The sequence below is a fragment of the Carlito syrichta genome, unplaced genomic scaffold (assembly GCF_000164805.1).
Source record: "Carlito syrichta isolate Samal-C Ts95f unplaced genomic scaffold, Tarsius_syrichta-2.0.1 Scaffold305648, whole genome shotgun sequence".
Taxonomy (NCBI): Eukaryota; Metazoa; Chordata; class Mammalia; order Primates; family Tarsiidae; genus Carlito; species Carlito syrichta.
The window spans coordinates 1064759-1089092 of NW_007249744.1; the positions used below are offsets into that span (position 1 = coordinate 1064759).

At 38.0% G+C, this 24334-nt stretch overlaps 1 protein-coding gene across 3 annotated transcripts in view; it reads right to left on the reverse strand.

Moving 5' to 3' along the window:
- ZNF25 (zinc finger protein 25) overlaps positions 1-18723 on the reverse strand; it is a 33583-nt gene extending 14860 nt beyond the window's left edge. Inside the window, exons 1-3 of one of the 3 annotated variants that reach the window (XM_008062019.1) lie at positions 18595-18723; positions 14028-14133; positions 13814-13930 (exon numbers count right to left, since the gene is read on the reverse strand). In XM_008062019.1, the coding sequence (XP_008060210.1) occupies positions 13814-13828 (15 nt within the window). In that variant the 5' untranslated portion in view covers positions 13829-13930; positions 14028-14133; positions 18595-18723. Of the gene's footprint in view, positions 1-13813; positions 13931-14027; positions 14134-18153 lie in introns of all 3 variants that reach the window. The other 2 variants (XM_008062018.1, XM_021714427.1) reach the window with 2 other exon arrangements.
- Positions 18724-24334: the final 5611 nt, after the last annotated feature.

Genomic DNA, 24334 nt, shown 5'->3' on the forward strand with positions numbered 1-24334 from the left:
AGGTGTTGGGGAGAATATACAGAAATTGAAACCCTTGTACATTGCTAATAAGAAGGAAAACAAAGATCTGGGTACTACACGTACTCACTCATAAGCAAACCCAGAACACTTATCATAATACTATAAGAAAGGGATTAGCAGTAGTGGGATATTGCTTGGTGCTTGGTGGGGGGACACATAACATCAATAAGGGTACACAAACTTTACCTGTACAAAGACCACTTATGTACCTAAACCTGAATTGCACCCCACATCTTTAGACTAAAAAATAATATATAAAAAAGCTAATGAAAAGGGCATAAAAATAAATAAATAAATTCATTGGAAAGGAAGAATGAAAAATGGTACAGTTGCTGTGGAAAAACTGTCAGTTCCTCAAAAAGTTAAATACAGAATTACCATATAACCCACCAATTCCACCTCTGAGTATATACCCAAAATAACTGCAAATAAAAAGTGGAAGCCACCCAAATGTCTGTCAGTGAGTGAATGGATACACAAACTGTGGTATATACACACAATGGAATATTATTTAGCCATAAAAAGGAATGATGTACTGATACATGCTACAAGGTAGATGAACCTGGAAAACATGCTAAGCGAAAGAAGGCAAACACAAAGATCACATATTGTGTGGGTTCATTTTTATGAAATACTTAGAATAGGTAAATGCATAGAGACAGCATATTGGTGGTTGCTAGGGCTAGGAAAGAAAGGATAGGGAGGACTGTAATAGGTGTGGAATTTCTTTTGGGATAGTGAAAATGTTTAAAACTAGGTAGAGGCAGTGTTCTTCAACACTGTGAATGTACTCAATGTCTCCTTGTTGCGTACTTTAAAATGGCCAATATTATGTAAATTTCACTTCCATTAACAAAACCATTGAACAAAGAAAACTTCAGGACTAGATAGTTTCATTGGTGAATTTGACCAAACATTTAAGGCAGAACATCACCAATTATATGCAATCTCTTCCATAAAAATAATTTTTAAAAACCATTCCAAATTTGTTTTATAAGGCTTGCATCACCCTAACAAAAACACTACTAGAAACAAAAACTACAGTGGTGGCTGACACGTTTGTACCAGCTCAAGAGAGCTGATGGTTAAGTTTTTAGGAATTGGTTGACATCATTTTATAGCTTGAAATTTGCCATGGTGGGAGTATTTACACCATAGAAATCGGTAAACAGGACAAACCAGGCTTCTCTCTCAGCCTCTAAAATCTGATCATTAAACATTTACAAGTATATTGCCCACTGATCATTATCACTAATGGGTATAGATGGAGAAATTCCCAACAAAATGTTAGCAAATTGAATTTGGTATTATGTAAAAATATCTACACCATTACCTGGCAACTGCAAGGCTGACTTTGCATTCATATATCAATCAATGCAATTCACTATACCAATAAAAAAGAAAAACAACATCATGTCAAAAGATGCAGAAAAAGGATTTGACAAAATTCAACATTCATTCATGTTGGGAGCCGGCCGTGGAGGCCCACCTGAGCATTAGGGATCCAGGTGGGCTGCGGACCCTGAGACCACCAGGTTTGGTTCAGGAGCTGAAGGCCTATTCCCTCCTCCTTTCTTTGTTGTTTGGCATTACCCACTAGCGGGGACTTTGATGATCTAAGCATGAAGTTCTGAGAATATGACAGGCATGGCTGACTCTAGGGATCCAATGTTCCCATTTCTCACAGACTGTGGTTTCGGCTTTAAACTTAACACAGTTCAAACTCAGATCACATTTGGGAGACTTATACATGATACAAGCTTCTTTATAAGATTTAAAAGTATATTTGTAGAATTAGTATATACATTTAGAGAGCTGTTTCCAGTTTTAGATGGTATAGATGATTATCTAGGAAATGGCCCAGCACGAACTTTGGACTGGGCCACATTCCTAAAGGCCCAGCATCCACTTTGGGCTGGGCTGCATTCTTTTAAACCGGTTCTTTAGTTACAATTAGTGTAAGTTTTTTCTACTTATAATAGAAACTGAATTTATTTTATTCATAGAAAGTATTTTAGAATAGGTCATACTACGTCAGGGAATTATGTTAGTCCAAGCATGATCAAACATGATACTTTAAGGTTTTATAAGAATACAGCTCACTTTAGAAATTTAATTGTTCCCACTTTCTACTAATTGTGATTTTGGCTTTAGTACAATTAAAGTTTGTATTTGGGTTTATTTTAGAAGCTTTATTGTTGATTATCAGCTTTATATACTAGGATTAGGAATTAAAAACTTTTATAAAAATTAAGATGATACATAGGATTCTAAAATAGCCATTTTGTTAAGAGATCATAATCAGTTGTTCCTGGAAATGGCCCAGCGTGATCTTTGGACTGGGCCACATTCTTTAGGAACTGGTTTGAGCTATAATTAAGAGTTTTTTTATAGTACAAGTAAAGTTAACGCAGAATAGAAAGGTATTAGGATTTTAGTCAATCATTAGATGTTGGGTATGTATAAGTTTTAGAAGTTATTGATTGTTAGGATTTTATGATGTTAGAATTGTTATATGGCTTTTGAGGAATATAAACCAAGCATGAGGAACAGTAAAATAATTTTGGGATTGTCCTTCCTCATGCTTGGGAAAATGCCTGGTGGGTGGGGGACGCCCTTCATCCACCTGGCTTTGTGTTCATGTAATAGTCTTGTGATTTGATTGGGATTGTCCTTCCTCATGCTTAAGGAAACACCTGGTGGGTGGGGGGTATGCGCCTCATCCACCTGGCCTTGTGTTCACGTGAAAGTCTTGTGATTTAACATGCGAAAATTTGGGATAAAAGACTCACGGTTGGTCCCAATAAACGGCTCCTGCTCATTTCACTGAACAGTTGTCCACTTTCTTTCTTTCTCTTTCTTCCTCTTTATATCTACCCTTCCATCTTTCTTTCTTTTAATATCTATCCCTACTACAGAATCGGCTTCTGCACTAGACAGAGTCCAGTCTCTTTCTTTCTCCTTATTTCTCCAGAATATTCGCCGACACTGCCCCACCTTCCAGGGACCCTCTAAATCTCTTTTGGGGGGCTGGCCCCCCATACATTCATGATAAAAACTCTGTTCAAACTAGGAAAAGAAACATCCTTAATCTGATAAAAGGAATTTATATAAAAACGATAGTCAATACCATACTCATTATTGAATAACTAAATTATTTCCCTCCAAGGTCAATTACATGATTTTACATCCCTGTCATCGAGACAGTTTCAATTAATGCCCAATACCAAGCTAGTAATTGTTTCTCAAATGATATGTACTAGGTGGCAGCATCTGGAAATTTTCTGGTCCAAAATCCCAACAATTGCCACTGGACAACTTTTGATACAAGGTCTGGTCTGCATAAGTGTGAGAGTCATACACTTCCAAAATCATATCTAAGTGAGAATCATATGAGCCCAAAGATTTTTGAAAGAGCTATTGCTTTTTGTAATTCTTAGTCATGGCCTGCTTTTGTCCAGGTCCCCACCCAAACACAGCTTTCTTTCAGGTGGTCTTATAAGAGCCAGCAATATTTCCAGATGTATTTTGTGCATTCTCCAGAATCCAAATAAACCAACCAAACACTTGGCTTCTTGTTTGGTCCTAGGGGTGGGTAGCGACAGCAGTTTATTTTTAGTTGCTTGTGGAATATCCCAGGTTTTTCTGACCAGATTATCCTTAGGCTTTTCCTAAGAATTTTACCTTCGACCTTTGCTGGATTTATTAACCGGTCTCGGTTGGTAGTGTATATCACCACTTCATTCAAATCAGTCCTGGCTTTCTCTTCAGTTCCCAATATTATAACATCACTGATACTGTATATTGTTACATTTGAGACCTGCATCAAATCTAAAAATCTCCCCCTATCAATTTGTGGCAGTAAACTAGTGAATTCAGACCACCTTGTGGCAGCACATCAAATGTAAACTGGGATCCTTCAAAGACATTTGCAAGTTCAAATGACTGAGTACCAGTCTTCTTTAACCTGTTGTATGAGTGTGTCCTGAATGGTCAAAATCACGCCTGGGACTGCCAAGGCTCTAAGTAGTACAGCTTTATTCAAGCCTCAGTAGTCTACTTTTAGTCTCTGTGACCCATCTACTGCCATTTTCATGGGCCACACAGGGCTATAGTACAAAGAGTTCATTGGTACCAGCACTTTATTTTCTAGCATGTTGATTAAAATAGTAATCTCCTTCTACTCAAGGGTATTCTACACGGTTTCAAATTAACCAACTGTGTGGGTCCAGGCAGTTGTAGTGGTTCTCATTTAGCATACCCAATCAAGATTAGCCTGAGGGAGGACTTACATGCCTTCTGTTTCACAATATTAAGTAGGAGAAACAATCCCAAGTCAGACCATAGTATCCGGCCCAAGAATACAGTCAGGTAAGGGAGACACAACAACCTCATATAAAGTTTGTTCAAAAATCCCAATTTTCCTCTACTTCCACCTTAGTTCCATCAACCATTCCCAGTTTAAACTTATCATCTGTTAAGATTTCATCAACAGGCTTTGGAATTACAGTGTATCGAGTTCCTGTGTCAAGGAGTCCGAAAAAGGTTTCTTCTTCCCTGCCTGCCCATTTTACCCGTACATGTGCATATGGCCTTGAGTGGGGGGTGGGCCCAGATACCCTGGCCTATTAATCATTTTACTTAATATGTCTACCCATTACCTCAGGTGATTCCAGGTGAGGTTTCTCACAAAAATTTTGCCTTTTGACTTTTTAAATTCCTCAAAACTGGAATAAATGAAGCAGACTTATTTGGGGCCTTTTAAAGTTGGGGGAACTTGAGGCCTTTTAAAGTTAGGGGGAGGGATGGAGGAACCCATTGGCCCACTCAGCCTCCTATAGTAATACATCAACACCTTTGCTTTAGCACCATCAATGTCCCCCACATTCATTCCATTTTTCAGAAACTATCTAAAAAGTTTCACCCTGTGTAAAATAAAACTACAAAATAAAATTTCAGGCTCTCTAGATGAGATAGGCTCCCTGTAGCTAATAGAGAAACTCAAAACAAGAGAACAAGAACTGAGTGGCCACAGCAGGTGAGAGAAGACAGTCACAGGTCCTTATTGTTCCTGGAGAGAATGCGAGAAAGGAAGGACCCAAGTGCAAGAGAATGCCATACAAGCATCCTGTTTATATTGCTAAACCAAGATGGTTTCTGAACTGGAGCCAATAACCACCTGAAAAGGACATCCACCAGAGGCTTCTGGCTTCAGTCTTAAAAACTACCTAATAAGCCGGGCTCGGTGGCTCAGCCTGTAATCCCGCGCCTTTGGGAGGCTGAGGTGAGTGGATTGCCTGAGCCCACGGGTTCGAGACCCGCCTGGGCAGCGAGACCTCATCTCTACAATAAATCAAAAAATCAGCCGGGCGTGGTAGCATGCGCCTGTAGTTCCAGCTACGTGGAAGGCTGAGGCGGAAGGATCGCCGGAGCCCAGCAGGTCGAGGCTGCGGTGGCCAGGAGCGGCCACTGCACTCCAGTCTGGGCGACAGAGTGAGACTCCAACTCAAAAAAAAAAAAATACCTAATAGACTTAGTCATTTTCAACCAATTAGAACAAAACAAGTTTAAATCCTTCATTTATATAAATGAAGCTGGATGAGGAGGGCTAATGTGAGAACTTCCCCCATTAAAGACAGGTCCTCCCAGTTTTATCCTTTAGAGCATATTTTTCAGTTTATACCAGGGACAGCATCAGTCTATAGACTGCTTATAAAAATAAAATTCTTTTTTGTTGCTCCACAAATTTCATGGTCTTTTGTTAACACCTGCTGGGATGAGTTCCCTGACTCTCTCCTCATTTTCTTTTCTCTCTCGCCTTGTTTTCTTTTTAATCACTTTAATGTCCTTCGTATCAGTGAGAATAATCCCTACAAAATACTTAAAACTTAGCCAGGCATTGTGACCTGCACCTGAATCCTAGCTAGCTACTCACGAGGCAGAGATTGGAGGATCACTTGAGCCTTAGGAGTTCAAGACTGTAGTGACCTACGATTGCATCACTGCACTCCAGCTTGCACTCCAGCTTGGGCAACAAAGTGTCTCTAAAAAAAAAAAAGAACCTAACCTCATAGCTTATAATTTATGTAAAAATCACCTCAAAATGAATCATAGACCTAAATATAAAATGTAAACCTATCAAATTTTTAGAACATAGGAAAAATTCTTTTGTGAACTCTGATTAAGTGAAGACTTTTTTTAGGCATGACACCAAAAGAAACTTAAAAAAAAAAAATTTGGAGTTCACCAAAATTTAATCTGCAAAAAACAGTTAACTGAGTGAAAACAGAAGTCACAGATTGCGAGGAAATATCAGAAAATTACAAATCAAACAAGGCACTTAATCCAGACTAAAACTCTCAAAACTCAAGAATAGGAAAACATTCTAATTTTAAATGAACAAAAGATCTGAAAAGATACTTTACAAAAATATAGACAGCAAATAAGCACACCAAAAAATGTTTATTATCATTAGTCATTAGGGAAATGCAAAATAAAACCATAATGAGATACCACTATATACCTAACAGCATGACTTAAAAAAACCTGACAGTACTAAGTGCTGACAAGTAATGTAAAGCAGATGGAACCCTTATATATTGTGGTAGGAATATAAAATAGTATAGCTACTCTGGGAAATAGTTTGGCAGTTTTTTATAAAGTTAAATATAATACCATATAAACCAGCAAACACATTCCTAGGTATTTAGTCAAGAGAAATGAAATCTGTATTCAAACAAAAAACAGAATACAAAAATCCATAACAACTCTCTCTGTTCATAATTGCCAAGAAACTGGAAACAACTAGTTTTCAATGTTTTTCAACTAGTGAAGGGATAAATCAATGGGGTAAAATGTATTTATTATTTACTATTATTTGTTATTTATTCCATATGATAAATTAAATTTAGCAATAAAAAAGATCATACCTACTGGCACATGCAACAACATAATTAAGTCTCAAATGCCTTATGCTAAATGAAAAAAGACTGTCACAAAAAATGACATACTATATAATTCAATTTATATGACATTCAGGAAAAGGTAAAATTACATGGACAAAGAAAAAAAGATCAGTGATTGCCAGGAATCAGGGTGGGAGGACTACAAAGAGGGCGCTAAGAGATTTCTGAGGTGATAAACCATGCTGCAACTTGACTGTGGTCATGACTACATGCTTTTAGGCATGTGTCAAAATTCATTAAAATGTACACTTCAAAAGAGTAAAGTTTGGTGTAAGTTAAAAAAATAAATGAAAAAAAAAACACAACAAAAAACAAAAACCAAACCATTATATACCTAGGGTGGCTATTATAAAACACACACACACACACACACACACACACACACACACACACACAGAGTGAAAGAGAGAGAGAGAGAGAGAGAGAGAGAGAGAAACAAGTGTTGGTAAGGATACGGGGAAATTAGAACTCTTAAGCATGGCTGGTGTGAATGTAAAATGGAAAACAGTATAGTGATTCCTCAGAAAATTAAATATCGAATTATCATATGATCCAGAAATTCCATTTTTGGGTATATACCCAAAAGAAAGCAAGGACTCAAATATTTGTACACCCATGTTCACCCAGTACTAGTCAAAATAACCAAAATATGAAAATAACCTAAGAGTCCATCAAAGAAAGAATGGCTAAACACAATGTGGGATATATATCAATAATGTAATATTATTTAACCTTAAAAAGGATGGAAATTCTGGCCTTGAATACTTTAAGTAAAGTGAAATAAGCTAGTCACAGAAGGACAAATATTGTATGATTCCAATAACATGAGGTAACTAGAGTAGTCAAATTTGTAGAGACTGAAAATAAGAGTTGTGGTAGTCAGGGTCTGGGGAGGACAGGAACAGGGAGTTATTGTTTAATGAATTTCAGTTTTAGAAGATGAAAAAAGCACTAGAGTTGGAAGGTCATGATGGTTGCACAACAACATAAATGCACTTAATGCCAGTTTAAAATGGTAAATGTTATGTAATGTATATTTTATTACAGTTTTAAAAACAAAGACAAAAACAGAATCCACAAAATACACTAAAAATAGCTGTACAAAAGCATCAAAGGATAGCAGTTACCAATATTTGAGAGATCAAGATCCAGGAAGAAAGGAAATTCCATAGGATGAGCCCTACCCCTCTACTTAGAATTGTTAGGGTATTTGCAAATTTCAGAGCAATGGCAAAAAAAAAAAAAAAAAAAAAAGCAGAAAGCAGGTTAGAGCTAGCATCTCTAGAATAAGGATTAAAAAACTAGTTCTAAGTAGAACACAGAAAATCAAAAGTGAAATTGATCTCACCCAAATAACAGAACAAGCACTTAAACTAGAAAATTGTAAGTTTTCTAAAATCCATTAGAGAACTGACAGTCCAAAAATGAACAAACAAAAAAAGTTCAGAAGATGTGTATACTTCAGAAGAGAAAAGAAAACCACAACTACATCGACACTTGGACAACTCAGGTTTGAACTGCACAGGTCCACTTATATGGAGATATGAAGAGGGACCCCAAAAAACTGGAATTGATATATTAAAACTGTATTTATTCTCACAATTAAGCTTCAGTCACTTTAAAAGCACTTTCCATTTGTTGTAGTGCACCTATCAAGACTTTTTTTGACTGCTCAAAACAGTTTTTGAACTTGCCAATTTTGATGCCTTTTAGTGCTTCTGCTATTTTTTGTGTCACCTCTTCCACATCAGCAAAACGTTTTCCTCTGAGGACTTTTTTCATCCAGGGAAACAACAACAACAACAAGAAAAATTTGCTTAGGATGAGACTGGGTGAGTAGGGACAGTAGGGCACAGGGATCATGCTGATTTTGGTCAAAAACTGCTGAACACTCAGCGTGGTGTGGGCAGGTGCACTTGTAAATCACCCATTGTGAGATGGGCAAGCACATTGAAAGAATCTCAAAAAAATTCACTGGAGCCAAACGCAGTCGCTCACAATGCTAGATGGTACACTGATGCCAGTGGGTTTCTAGAACACTTACCTAGTGAGGGATGCCTGTACTACAAGGGGCCAGTCCTCCAAAAGATAATTCTAGGTTTTATTTATCCCCCCGCCCCCATTTTGTAGCTACAGGTGGATTGGAAATGATGTATTCATGATACAAAACCCAATGTGTGTATATGAGGGGCCAGTTTTTTGTATACAAAGATTCTACAGGGTCAACCTCAGGACTTTAGTGTGTGCGGATTTTGGTATACAAGGGGGTCTGGGAACCAAACCACTGTAGATACCAGGGGATTACTAGTTTCATTTCTCAGGGCAAGGTAGGGAGCGTGAACATTTAACAAACTTTTAATGTTTGTTTTTGGTCTAATGTGATGTATTAGCATTCATAAGAGCCAAGTCACAAAATGTGTCACTATTTACTGCACCAACTGCTTTTTGAAACTGCCTAGTGACTGAGTGGAGGTTTTATTCAAGAGATCCCCAAACAGAAACCTAGTACCTGCAAGATGGTTTTTACTTCCCATTAAATGTCTCAAGAGTGGTTAGCTTATTCTAAGTGGGGAAGCAGTTTCTAGAACCAAGTAGGAAGTTCCACAGTAGATGTGAACTCTCTGAAATGCAAACACCCAGCAATTTTTTCTCCAAAGGGACTTCGCAGAGTGAAGCAAACTCCAAAGGCTAGAGCAGGGAACCAGGATGGGAAGAGATGTCTCAGGTGGTGAGAGCTCTCTGCAGAACAAGAACTCCTCAGTCAAGATAAACTAGCGCCCAGGCTATAAAGCAGATCAAAGAAGTTTTGGTGGTGCTCATACCCCAAGTCCCGCTAAGACAAACCTTTATCCTGTCTTCAAATCATTTGAAGTCAGAGCTAGCTCAACTGCATATTAGAATGATTTAGCAATCAGACAAAAAGATGTGCTATTTTCTAGGGGTATTATTTCAACCTCTACTGTTCTTTATACATAATGTTCAGCATATATTGAATTATAAGACACTTAAAGAAGTGAAAAATTTTGATACATACTGAAGCCTACTGAAGCAACTCCAGGCAATCTAGATGTTAGGAATAGCAGACAAGGACTTTAAACTATGATAAAGATGTTAAATGATCTAGTAAAGAAAAAAAAAAAACAAAACAGACAATATAGATGAAAGGATGGGAAATATACCAGAAAGAAAACCAAAAAGAAAAAAAATGAATTTTTAGAATCAAAAGATACAAGATTAGACATAAACATACTAGAGTAAAAGACATTTTAAAAGTAGTTAGCTCAAAACAGATTTTCAGCAAAGGTCTAACAACTAATAAGCCAATTTTGTTTTTGTTCTTTTTTAAAGATGTTTGTTTTGTGTTGTTGATTTTGTAGGCTTATGAAGAGTATGGGCAGAGCAGAAGAAGGAAGCCAAGAACTTGGAAAAAAAATCAGTTCAGTAGAAATTATCCAAACTAAAGAAACTCCAAAGCTAAATAGAGCTTTTGGGACATTTGGAACAATATGTACATTGTCCAACATTTGTATAACTAGAACCCTAAAGAGAAGAAAAGAGAATGGGGCAAATAAGATATCTGAAGAGTGAATGACCCCAAACTTTCCAAAATGATAAAATGTAACAACCCACACAGATTGTAATCATCCTCTATGAAGAATAAACACAAAACAAACCATACCCATGCACATCATGGACTGATAAAAAATGAAAATAAAGTGAAAATCTTAAGCACAACCAGAGGGAAAAAAAAAACCTCCACATTATATTCAGGCAAATAATACTAAGATAAAGACTGGCTTCTCATCAGAAACAACAGAAGCCAGAAGTCCTAGCCAAATGAATCAGGTAAGAAAAAGAAATAAAGGATATCCAAATTGATAAAGAAGAAACAACAGGAGCCAGAACACAAAGACATCCTAAAAATGCAGAAACAAAACAAAACAAAACTCTTGACATAGAGCTCTATATCCAGCAAAAGATTCTTCAAAAATCAAGACATTTTCAGAAAGTCAAGGTGAGTGAATCTGTCACCATCAGTTTAAATATACAAAATGATAAAATAAGCTATTTAGGCTGAAAAGATATCAGAGAGAATCACAGACCTGCAGAAAGGAATAAAGTGCACCCAAAAGATGGATATGTACATAAGCATGAAGATTATTTTATTTATACACACATACACAAATACATACTTAAGTTTTTTTAAAAGATCAATCTCTGTTTAAAGCAAAAATAATAAGTATTTAGGGTTAAAATATATGAAAACTGAAATATAAAAGAAAGACTACAAAGGGTAGGAAGGGTGTAAGGAGAATTATACTCCTGAAAGTTTATTACATTCTTCATGGATAATTAGAGCATAAGAATAAATAAAGTATAATATTATTTGAAGATACCATGGTAAACTTAATGATGCATATTGTAATCCACAGGCAAATCAATGAATTGATACCGAAAAAGCAAAGCTTAAAATTCAATAAATAGGATACAGCGTAATATTCAGAGCATTCAAATACTCAACCCAAAAGAAGTACAAATAAATCTTATTAGGACAAAGAGAAATTCATACATAAACATACTAGAATAAAAGACATCTTAAAAGCAGCTAGTTCAGACAGATTTGCTTCAAACGTCTGACAGACTGATAGGCAAATTTCCTTTTTTTTTTTTTTGAGTTGGAATCTCACTCGGTCGCCCAGACTGGAGTGCAGTGGCCGCTCCCGGTGGCCTCGCCTGCTGGGCTCCAGCGATCCTCCCGCCTCAGCCTTCCGAGTAGCCGGAATTACAAGCACGCGCTACCACGCCCGGCTGATTTTTTGATTTATTGTAGAGATGAGGTCTTGCTGCCCAGGCGGGTCTCGAACCCACGGGCCCAGGCAATCCACTCACCTCAGCCTCCCAAAGGCGTGGGATTACAGGCTGAGCCACCGAGCCTGGCTTTTTTTTTTTTTTTTAATGTTTGTTTTGTGGTGTTGTCTTTTCTTTCTTTATCTATTTTGACAGGGGAATTTTCAATACCATCAGTGGTAGAAGCCAGTGAATGCTTTTCTATCTTTTAGAAAATAAGAACTGTCAACCAAGAATTCTTTACACAATGGAAAAGTTCTTAATGAATATTTTAGATAAACAAAACTGAGAGGTTTCCACCATCAGACCCTCACTAAAATAAAATTAAAACAATAACCATAAAGGATATTATAGAACAGAAGAACTTTATACCAATAGAAGTTGAGAGATGCAAGAAGGAATAAAAAACAGATCTAATCTACCCAAATGGCTATGAACAAATAAAACATTCTAGGATGTACATCAAATAAACTTTTCCAGGAGTTGATAGTATCTCAAAATTACTTCAAAAAACAAAAAGGCAAACTGTCATTTCTACCACCCCAGACTGACCATTCAGTAGTTAGAGTACAAGGCCAGGAAGACATCATGTGCTACCCCCAGTGAATTTTGGATAAGCAGAATTTTACATAAAAGACATAAATACATTTAAGATTGTTGGAAGCAAAATTGTAGAACAGGTTAAATGTTTTGGACCCCGTCCTATTTTTTCTCCTTCCTTCTGAAGTCTCTTTCTCTCTACCAAGATGTCCAAAGGCTGTGACTTTGAAGTAATAACAGATGATGTCCACATTGAAAATGTATATGGTAAAAATAACACTTCAAAAGGTGGTTGTGAGGATTATGTAAGACATGCTAAATGCTTATCAAAGGGTTGAGAATTTAATTAATTGCCAAATATGCTGTTTTCTTTATTTAAAAATTGAATTTAAAAAAGCAAGGAAATGGTTAGCACAGAATTCAGTACTTGTTTTCTCCGGGTAATGGTGGGGATGAGAATGAAGAGGGGCATACAGGCAGGGACTTCAAAGGTACTGGTGATTTTCATTTCTTCAGCCAGATAGGAGACACACTGGTATTTACTTGACCCTAAATCATACATATACATTATGTACATCCTCTTGATTTTATAAAAGATGATTTTTACATTTTTTTTTGAGTCAGAGTCAGCCTTCCAAGTACCTGGAACTACAGGCATGAGCTGATTTTTACATTTTTAAATGAACAAATAAAACCAAAATTCAGTTTTCTACAGTCTTACTAGGCCCTACATATTCTAGCCTCCTCTACCTCTTTGATGTTAACCTCTTGCTATTCTTTCCCTAAGTTACTTCTTTCTAGCTTCAATGTCCCACGTACTGTTTCTGAAACAGGGTGTTTTATTTGCTATTCTTCCTACCTAGAATATTCTTTCCACAGATTTCTACTTGGCTCCTTCTCTCACTTAACTCAGGACTTCTCTCAAATATTACCTTTCAGAATAGCATTCCCTAATAAATCGATAGGCTGTTCCTTACTTCTCTGTATCACTCTGTCTTCATAAACTGCTGGAGTTTGCCTCTGAGCACATACCTCAGAAATATTACTCAAATTTGGCACATTATAAAATGCGAGTATATCTTAAATACTTTTCTTAGTATCAATGTCATTGTCTTTATTCATGCCAAACAGGCAGCAATCTATTTACCATTGATTTCACATCATTAGTGCAAATATCAAAAATGTAAAAGGGAATCCATATCTTAGTACTATGAGTTTGGACCTCACAGACCCCTTGAGAAGGTCTTGGGACTCCCAGGGATCTGTAGACCACACTTTGAGAACTGGCATTTTATTCAAATAGTATTTTCCCTGAAAGTAATTTTTAACTATTTCCACTTTTCTAATTTAGTATATGGGCTTTTAATTTGTATATGAGCTCTTGTTCATAAAACTCAGAGAGAGAGAAAGAGAGAGAGAGAGAAGGCTAAATAACTCACCTGGAACTTGTTCATTTTCTGCTGCTCTTGGAAAAGGGTAGAAACTATAAAGTCAGAGCAGGGAAAGTTGCAAGATGGAAGTCATCAGAGACCTTATCTTGCAGCTCCAGAAATTACCTGTGAAAAATTTCCATACAACATTTTAGTAAAAATATATGCCTCGGAAAATGCCCACTAGAAGGAATTGGAAAGACCATAATGAAGCACTACTTACCTGTCCATTGGTGACTCTGATATAAATCTTGATGAACCTGGGGCATTTTTGAGTGAATCTAATCATTTCTTTCCTAATGGCTATTTGAAAATTTTGTGTCCGTTCTCTGAATAATACAAAAGAAGTGAAAACTTAAATATACAATAACAGCAGGTTAAACAGGTGTATAATATATCCAAAGGATGGACCCTAACACTAGAAATGATACTGAAGAGATACATTTATTGATACATAAAAGGTATTTAAGTTACATGTCATAAATAATTTTCCTATTTATATTATAAGTCTAAGTTTAGAAATTCTTTTCAAAGTTCTCAAAAATATGATGTTTCTTCTCCTTAAGTTGTAGTTTCTCAAAAGCCACTCTCTAAGAACCTTCTTTTTGACCTAAATATGATATAGTGAACTTGAAGACTTTGGTTCTACCCCAGGCTATGCTATTCACAAACCTAGTGACTGTCTAAGTTCCAATAATATTATCTTTAAAATGAGGAGGAATTGGATAATGTGGAACAACACTTCATGTGATTCTATATTCTACAAGTGATTATTATAGGATAGAATCTATTCATGTGATTCTGATTCTGTACGTCTTTATTCAGGACCACAAATCTAAGTAGTACCTGAAATTTATTCTCCTCTTGAAACTTGGGTTAGGCCTAGGGTAAAATTTAATTAGGCCTCGTTAAACTCTTACATAGCCATCTTATTAGCTGTAAATGACACAATTATAGCTTAAAGTAACAGTTTGGCAGTATACTTCCCAAACAAGTACTTCATACATGTAGCAAAAGGCAACTAGATGTCATAATCCTGAGGTCTTTTTCATAAGCAGCAGAAACCATAAAAGGCATGTTATATTCAGAATAACCTAGATTCCACCAAACAAACAAACAAACAAAACTGTTAGAACTAATAAACAAATTCAGTAAAGTTTCAGGGTACAAAATCAACATACAGAAATCAGTAGCAGGCTGGGCGCAGTGGCTCAGGCCTGTAACTCCAGCACTTTGGGAGATCAAGGAGAGAGGACTGCTTGAGCCCACAGGTTCGAGAACAGCCTGGGTAACCTGGTGAGACCTAGTCTCTACAATAATTCAAAAAATTAGCTGGGTGTGGTGGTACATGCTTGTAGTTCCAGCTACTAGGAAGGCTGAGGTGGAAGGATCGCCTGAGCCCAGCAGGTTGAGGCTGCAGTGGCTGTGAGCATGCCACTGCACTCCAGCCTGGGCAGCAGGGTGAGATGCTGACTCAAAAAAAAAAAAAAAAAAATCAGTAGCATTTTCATATACCAACAGTTAACAATCTGAAAAAGAAATCAAGAAGGCAATCTCACTTACAATAGATACAGAAAAAAAAAGAATACATAGGAATAAATTTAACCAAAAATAAAACCGATGAAAGAACTGAAGTGGACCCTCCCCCAAAATGGAAAGCTATCTCATGCTCATGAAATGGAAGAATTAGTATTGTTAAAATGTCCATACTGCTAAAAGCAATCTGGAGATTCAATACAATCCCAATGACATTTTTCACTATAATAGAAAAAAAATCCTAAAATTCATATGGAATCGCAAAAGATCCCAAATAGTCAAAGCAATCCTGATCAAAAAGAGTAAAGCTGGAGGCATCACACTGTGTGGTTTCAAAATACACTACAAGGCTGTAGTAACAAAAAACAGCCTGGTTCTGGCATAAAATAAACATATGGACCAATGGAACAGAACAGAGAACCCAGAAATAAATCCACACATTTGCAGACAGTTCATTTTGTCAAAGGCACCAAGAACATATACTGGGGAAAGAAAAGTCTTCAATAAATGGTCTGAGAAAACTGAGCCAGGCTCGGTGGCTCAGCTTGTAATCCTGCGCCTTTGGGAGGCTGAGGTGAGTGGATTGCCTGAGCCCGCGGGTTTGAGACCCACCTGGGCAGCGAGACCTCATCTCTACAATAAAATCAAAAAATTAGCTGGGTGTGGTAGCGCGCACCTGTAATTCTGGCTACTCGGAAGGCTGAGGCAGAAGGATTGCTCGCGCCTGGCAGGTCGAGGCTGTGGTGGCCAGGAGCGGCCACTGCACTCCAGTCTGGGTGACAGAGTGAGACTCCAAGTCAAAAAAAAAAAACTGGATATCCACATGCAGAAGGATGAAACTAGACTCCTATCTATCACTGTATGCAAAAATCAACTCAAAATGGAGTAAAGACTTATATGCAAGACCTGAAACTATGAAACTACTAAAATAAAACATTAGGGAAATACTTCAGGACATTGGTCTGGACAAAAATTTTTTTGTTGTCTCAAATGTGCAGGCAGCAAAAGCAAAAATAGACAAATGGGCAAACTAAATGGAAACAACAAAGGAAACAATCAACAGGGTGAAAAAATAGAAAAGGAGAAAATATGTGCAAACCACTCATCTGACAAGGGATTTATACCAGAAAATATAAAGATCTCAAACAACTCAATAGCAAAAAAATAAATACTCTGATTTTAAAATGGGCACATGATCAGAATAGACATTTCACAATTGAAGGCATACAAATGACCAACAGGCATCAGATAAATCCAAATCAAAACCACAACGAGATATCGTCTCACCCAGTTCAAATGCCTATTATCAAAAAGACAAAAAAACAAATGACAGTAAAGATGAAGAGAGAGGGTGAACACTCAAACATCATTGGTGGAAATGTAAATTACTACAGCCACTACAGAAAACAAGAGGGAGATTCCTCAAAAAAACCTAAAACTAGAACTACCATATGATCCAGCAATTTTACTGCTAGGTATATATATCCAAAAGGAAGAAAATCAGTATATCAAAGAGATCTACACCCCCATGTTTACTGGAACATTGGAACATTGGAACAGCTGAGATGTAGAAGAACCCTAAGTATCCATCAATGGATTGGTAGTAAAGAAAATGTGGTATATTATTATATACACAGTGGAATATTATAATATACACAGTGGAATATTATTCAACTATAAAAAAAGAATGAGATTCTGATATTTGCAGCAACATGGAACTGGAGGACATTATGCTAAATGAAATAAACTAGACAGAAAAATAAATTTTTACTCATGTTGGAGCTAAAAAAGTTGACCTCATGAAGGTAGAGAGTAGAATGATGGTTACAAGAGACTGGGGGGGGGATAAAGAGAGGCTACAAAATGAATACAAAAATACAGATAGAAGGAATAAGTTACAATGTTCAATAACACAGTAGGGTGACAATAGCTAACAATAATTTATTGTATATTTCAAAATAGCTAGATGATTTGGAATGTTTCCAACACAAAGAAATGACAAATGTTTCAGGTGATGAATACTGACTACCCTGATTCGATCATTACACATTGTATGCATGTGCTGTATCAAAATATCACATGTACCCTATAAATTTGTATCAATTAAAAAAGACTACCAAAAAAGCCCTAAAATAAATAAGCAGCAGAAACCACTTCTAGCTAACCCCGTGCTTGCAAAATGCTTAATAAGCCCAGATATCATTAGCCAATCAGAGGCATTCTGATATTTTACCATCATAATATGGAGCATGAAAGAATTGCAGTTTTCATCTTTAACAACAAAAAAATTCTGCACCACTTCCCCTCTTTAGAAACTAACCTCTGGCCTTGAAGATGCCCAGCTTCCCTTGTAAAATTTAAAACTGAGGCCTTAAATTGTGGTTTCAATCTACATGTTTAGAACAGTCCTCTGAGAAGAGAGCGAGTTGGAGGGTGCAGAAAGAACTCTAAATAATAAAACTTTTGACCCAAGGGTGGTGAGGACTCCCCAGATATTTTTGGAAATAGAACACCATGTTTAGACTGGGTTCAGTACATCCCACAGCTATGTTCTGGTAGTGCTCAGGGATAACTGCTGTGCTAAATACAAGCTAAGCTTGTAGATTTTAGTGTGGGAAAGAGCATGAATTACAGAGTAAAACAAACTTAAAATTTAAATCCCACCTGCTCATAGTGGGCAAACCTATTTCTCTCTGACCCTTTAGTATTCTTATTTATTAAAATGGAAGTGGTTAAATCAAAAGGACGATTATGATGATTAAGTGAGGCAAATAATGAAAACGGCATGCCTTTCAATAGTAAAAGCAGCTCACCTTTATTGAATCTTTTGTCACACGTTACCCCTACGCCTAGTCAGTACAGCCAAACCCTAAAGGTTATCATCGTCTTACAGCTGAGGCTCTGAGCCGCACTGAGAGTATCTGCGGACGCTGGACCGGAGCCAGAGCCTCGCTCTCAAGCGCTGCGTCTGAAGCGGCCAGCGCCGGGTCGGGGCCCCATGTCACACAGGGCCGCTACCCAGGGCGTCCTACTTTCCGGGCGCCTCAGGCCGCCGCTCAAGCAGGTCGCGAAAATGCAGCTTCTGGGGAGACTCGTGAGGCCAAAAGGCCGGCCTCCCCGCCAGGCCCGCTCCCCACCGGGGTCCCTCCACCGAGGCCGCCCCAGCGTTGTGCGGCGACCCCCAGGTTTTCTGATTCGGCGCAGTCGCCGAGACCCCGCTGCCCCCTTCTGGTCCGCCTGCAGAGGCGACACACCTGCAGTGGCCCGGCCTCTGCTCCCGGCCCGCACCGAGCCTAGGCCCCGCCCTCTGCGGCACAGCCGAGGTCTGGAGACTCCGGAGTCCTCTGCCCCTGGGGCGTGGGACAAAACGGCGACGCCCGAAAAACAATTGCACGGCGCATGCGCAGATCGTTTCCCGGGCTCGACTCCGGATCTACGCTTCCCAGAAGCCCTGGCTGCGAGTCCATGTTGGATGACGTCGTAAAGTGCGGCGCCTTCCAGCGGCTGACGTGACTGCTGCTGGGATTAAGTGGGCGCACCGGATGCCTGGTTAGAAGTGGCACGCCGCAGCCTGGGGCTGAAGACAGGAAGCTACCGCAGGTGGTGCTAGGAGTATTGATGGGTCGTTTAATTAAAAAACTTGAACTAAGTATGTACAGTCGTACATTCAAAGAATAATGCCCTGTGACCACTGACTTTATCTCAGGAGTGCTAGCTTTCAAAATTGTGCAAATAATAAACTAGAAAATATTAACAAGCAGAAACAGAAGACGAGTGCAACACGTATCACTTCCCAAAAGAAAATAATGCTTATGTTAGGTGTACATTCTTCTCATGTACTAAAAGTCTGTACAAATTTTTAGTCCTAATGGTACTCACTAAGGGATACATACAGTCGCCCCACCTTATGGGGGTGGGTCCACCTTTGCAGTTTCAACCAACCTCGATTTGAAAAACTAAAAAATGAGTTGAGGGTTATATGCAAATACCAGGCTATTTTATATCAAAGACTTGAGCATCCTTGGGTTTTGTTATTGGGAGAGGGCCTGGAATGAATTCCCCACTGATACCTAGACACAACTTTATTGAATATATTAAAAAAAGTTATGTATTTACTGGTTAATACCTTTATGACATTAAAACATGTAGAATCCATAGAGAGAGAGTGTGTGTGTGCACTCGCACGTGTGTGCGCACACACCACTTTTCTCAATGAAAGGTGCTGGGGAAATAATACAAAATAAAGCCTCTTACAAACCCAGAAAATGCTTTCCAAAGATAAAGAAAAAAAGTGTTTTACTACTGAATAAACATTAAACCACACTCTGATGCTCATCCCAGGCAACCCACTAGTGAGTTTGCAAAGGGAAAGAAGTATCTATCACGTTTTATATAGCCAGGCATCTATAACCCATTACGTGTTCTTAAGATGTCTAGCTGTCCCATAGGGAAGTGGTCACCAGGAAATGGTTGCATAAGGCAGATGTTTGAATTGGTCACATTGAGAAATCGGGAGGAGGTGGAGAACTGGAAACCATGTCAAGAGTGACTAACCCCTGCTTCTGGTATGAGAAAGTTCAACATATTCAAAGTAGATTCTGAGGCAACATAAAATTATAAGAATTTGCTACAGTGAAACATTGAGTAAATGATAATGATAAAGTAAGGTTATATAGTGATCTTACATGTGACAAACTTAAATAGTGCATGAATTCAGTATTTAAGATTTAAACCATCAGTGTCTCTCTCTCCCTCCCTCTCCCCTCCCCTCCCCCTCTCCCTCTCCCTCTCCCCCTCACCATCCCTCTCCCTGGCCATGGCCAATGGGTGCAGAGTTGCCGCGGGCAGTCTGGTGGCTACTCTGCAGTCAGTGGGCACAGCCAGACTCTCCACATCATCCAACATTCTGCTGGGTTTCGTGGGTTCCATCTTCTGGGCCCGGTTGGGGGGCTCAAAAAAGACACCTTCTCCTCTTCCAGCTGAACCCAAGGCTGAAGGGGGTCGGTCGAAAGAAAATGTACCCCAAGCTGAACCTCCAAAACTCCCACTCGGGTCAGAGAAACACAAGGAATAAAGACCATGTGCAGACGGCAAAAAAAAAAAAAAAAAAAAAAAAAAAGATTTAAGCCATCAATTGCTTAAAACAGAACACGTAATTTGAGATGGCATGAAACAAAAAGCAGAAACCACAAAGGATGTAAACATTTTGCTATGAAATAGTTTAAAGTCCAATTTCAAAGGAATACAAAGTTAAAACACAAACTAAGGAGACCAGTATTCACACACTATTCACACTCTTGATAAACTGCTCTTACAAATCAAAGGAGAAATATTTGACATGCAATAAAAATAGAAAAAGAATAAGCTATCCTGGCTGGGCAGGTTAGCTCATGCCTGTAATCCCAACACTTTGGGAGGCTGAAGCAGGATTGTTTGAGCCCAAGAGTTAGTGGGATCTATAGTGGGACCTTGTCTCTACAAAAAATATTAAAAAATTACCATGGTGGCACCAGTTTATAGTCCCAGCTACTTGGGAGGCTGAGGCAGGAGGATCATTTGAGCCTAAGAGTTCGAGGCTTTGGTGAGCCATGATCATGCCACTGCATTCCAGCCTAGGTGTAAGAGTGAGACACTGACCCAGAAACAAACAACAAAAAAAGAATGAATGAATAACCTATCCTGCTTATCATCCAATCAAGACAAAGATGCCATGGTTTTGTAGAATAAAATAATACTGTTTTCAACAACAACAACAACAAAAGATGCCATGAATTGCCAGATATCCCATTATTTTTACAACTACAAAAAAAAAAATGGTCAAACTATGCCATGCTATTGACTTTAAGATAAATTACAAGATGCAATTTCAGAGGTGTTAAAATATGAAAATAATGTATTTCTTAGGAATATCAAAATATTATATAAATGTAAATATTTATATAATATAAAAAGTGCAATTGACCTATAAGTATATGAAAATATGCACTATCACTAAAAATCAAAGAAATATTAAAACAAACATGAAACTCTACTTTGCTGATTTCAAATATTATTCCACTTAAATCCCATTTAGCTGAAACACCAAATGGGATTTTTTCCAAATTAATTTTCATCATGTCATTTGACCTGGTGGTTTCTATTTGAGTGGTCCTAGGAAATGATGGCAGAATACATTTGTAGAATGATGCTATTCATGTAACTATTTTATTGTCAGGGATTTTTGGTGCCTGTTCAGAGCATTTCAGTCTGACTTCATTTTTCCAGCTTCTAGATCCTCCTGAACTGTATTCTGCCTGTCCAGTGGGACTGTTCAGATTTACTGAAAGACCAGCCTTAGTTTCTAGAGTTGGTAAGTTCCAAGAGGAGTGACAATTTGGGGTCATTAGCGAAGGCTTCACACAAAATGAATTTTTACTTTAGGTTCCTCCACAGCAGAGAAATAAGGCTGTCCTTTTGAAATAAAGAGGAAAACCACCTAGAAGAACATCACCCTGACCTGAGACCTTTCACCAGTGATTCAGGGAAGAAGTTGCAGAAAGAAAGTGATCCTAGAGTTGTTATATCTGAATCAATTATTTATTTTATTTTTTAAAAAATTGTATTGAATTATAAAAAATATACAAAAGTGTGCATGGCATAAATGTATCATTGTATGGCTGGTAAACGAACTACAAAAAGAGGTAAATACAACCATGTAAACACTAGGCATTCAAACAAAATATTACCAGTGCCTGCAGTCTCTCTGCAGGACCAATTCTCTGTTGTACTCCACTTCTCAAAAGTAGCCCTATACTGACTTCTAACACTAGTTTTGCAATTTATTACTGTAATTTTGTTACCCACTTATTTTGAAATAATCTTTAACTTACAAAATACATTGTAAAAAGAGGATACAAAGAGCTCTCATATATCCTTCAATGATATTCTTCAATTAATATTTTACCACATTTGCTTCATAATTTTTGCTATGTGTATACTGTGTATTTATTTGTCTTAATCATTGAGAGTTAGTTGTAGGAGTCATGTCCCTTTACTCCTAAATTTATAACCATATATTTCCTATGAGCAAGGATAAAATTCTTAGATAACCATGGTACAATATTTAAATTCAGAAAAATTTAACAGAGATATAGCTGATGGTCCATGTCAAATTTCACTAATTGTCTCATTTAAGATGTTAATCTATAGCTTTTTTTTTTCTGATTCAAGTTTCAAACCAGAGACGTCTGTCTCTGGCCAAGGTGGAGTAACAGGGACTGGATTTGCCTTCTTCCTGAAACAACCAAAATAACCAGCTAAAATGTGTGAAATAATGGTTTCAAAACATTGGATATCAGTCAATGAAGCACAATGATCTCTAAGAGACATGAAACAAAATTAGCTCTACATTTGCCACAGCTCACTGACTTGAAAGAGCTTCCGGGCTGTAGCAGTGGGTGGGGAAACACAGGCTGATCCTAGTGGACTCTTTGAATTGAGAAGATACAGATGAGAGTCAAGAGAGACAAAGGCAGCTAAAGTTTGCAAGACAAACTATCAAAGAGGAGAGAGCTGTGCAGAAAGAAAACTCTGGAGATCTTCAGAAGGTCCCCCTGGAGAATTCAGCACAGTATTAACTGAAACATGTGTGAGGAAACTACCTGCAGCTGGGGAAAAAACCAACCAAGATGATTAAAGGGAAGAGAGCCCTGTAATACTGGGAATAGGACTTGTTGTCTCCAGCCAGAGTGGAAAAACTCATGCTTCATGAGCATTAAGTAGAGTATTCAGAACAGCCTTGCTTCAGTAATGGGGAATCATTAGTACTAGAATAAACACTAAAAATCTTTTTTTCTGGTCAGGATCTTGTTCTATAGCTTAGGCTGGAGTGTGGTGATAAGATGATGGCTCACTGCAGCCTTGACCTCCTGGGCTCAAGCTTCAAACTCCTGAGTAGGTGGGACTACAGGCACTTTCTACCATACCAGGCTAATTTTTTGATTTTTTTGTAGCAACAGGGTCTTGCTAAATTGCCTAGGCTGTTCTAAAACTCCTGACCTCAAGCAATCCTCCCACCTTGGCCTCCCCTAATGCTGGGATAGCAGGCATGAGCCACGGTGCCTGACCAAACACTACGGATCTTAAAAGCAGGACTCAGCATTATCAATTAACTGCACCCCAAAACAAATCTCAAAAATGATTATAGAGGTGGGCGTGGTGACTCACACCCACCTCTATAATCATTTTTGAGATTTGTTTTGGGGTGAGAAGATTGCCTGAGCCCAGGGGTTTGAGACTAACCTGGGCAAGTCGGTAAGACTTTGTCTCTATGATAAATCAAAAAGTTAGCTGGGAGTGGTGGTGCATACCTGTAGTTCCAGCTACTTGGAAGATTGAGGTGGAAGGATAGTTTGAGCCCAGCAGGTTGAGGCTATGGTGGCCGTGAGTGTGCCACTGCACTCCAGCCTGGGTGACAGAGTAAGACTCTAATATTTAAAAAAAAAAAAAGATTACAGACATTCAAAAACACTTAGTTTAAAATTCACACTGGCACTCATTCAAAGATTTGCAGGCTTGAAAAGAAGTAGGAAAATACAACTCACTTGTGAAGAAAAGCCAACCAAGTAAAACTGACTCAGAACTGATATTGATCTTTTAATATCTCCCATATATCTGCTTATCTCTTTGAACACCTGGAATACAGTTATGGAAACTGGAAGAGGTTAAACCAAACATATAGAGATGTAACCTACCATGTCTGAGATGAAAAATACACTGAATAGGATTAACAGCAGATTAGAAATTGAAGAAAAGATTGATAAACTTGAAGAAAGCAATAGAAACTTCCAAATGAAGCAATGAAAAAAAAAAACAACAATTAAAAAATGAGAAAAAAGCATCAGGAGACTTTGGGACAACTTTAAGCTCCCCAACATATATGTAATTAAAGTCCACAAGGAGAAGGGAACAGGGGAGAGAGAAAAATTATTTGAAAAATTGATGGCCAGAAATTAT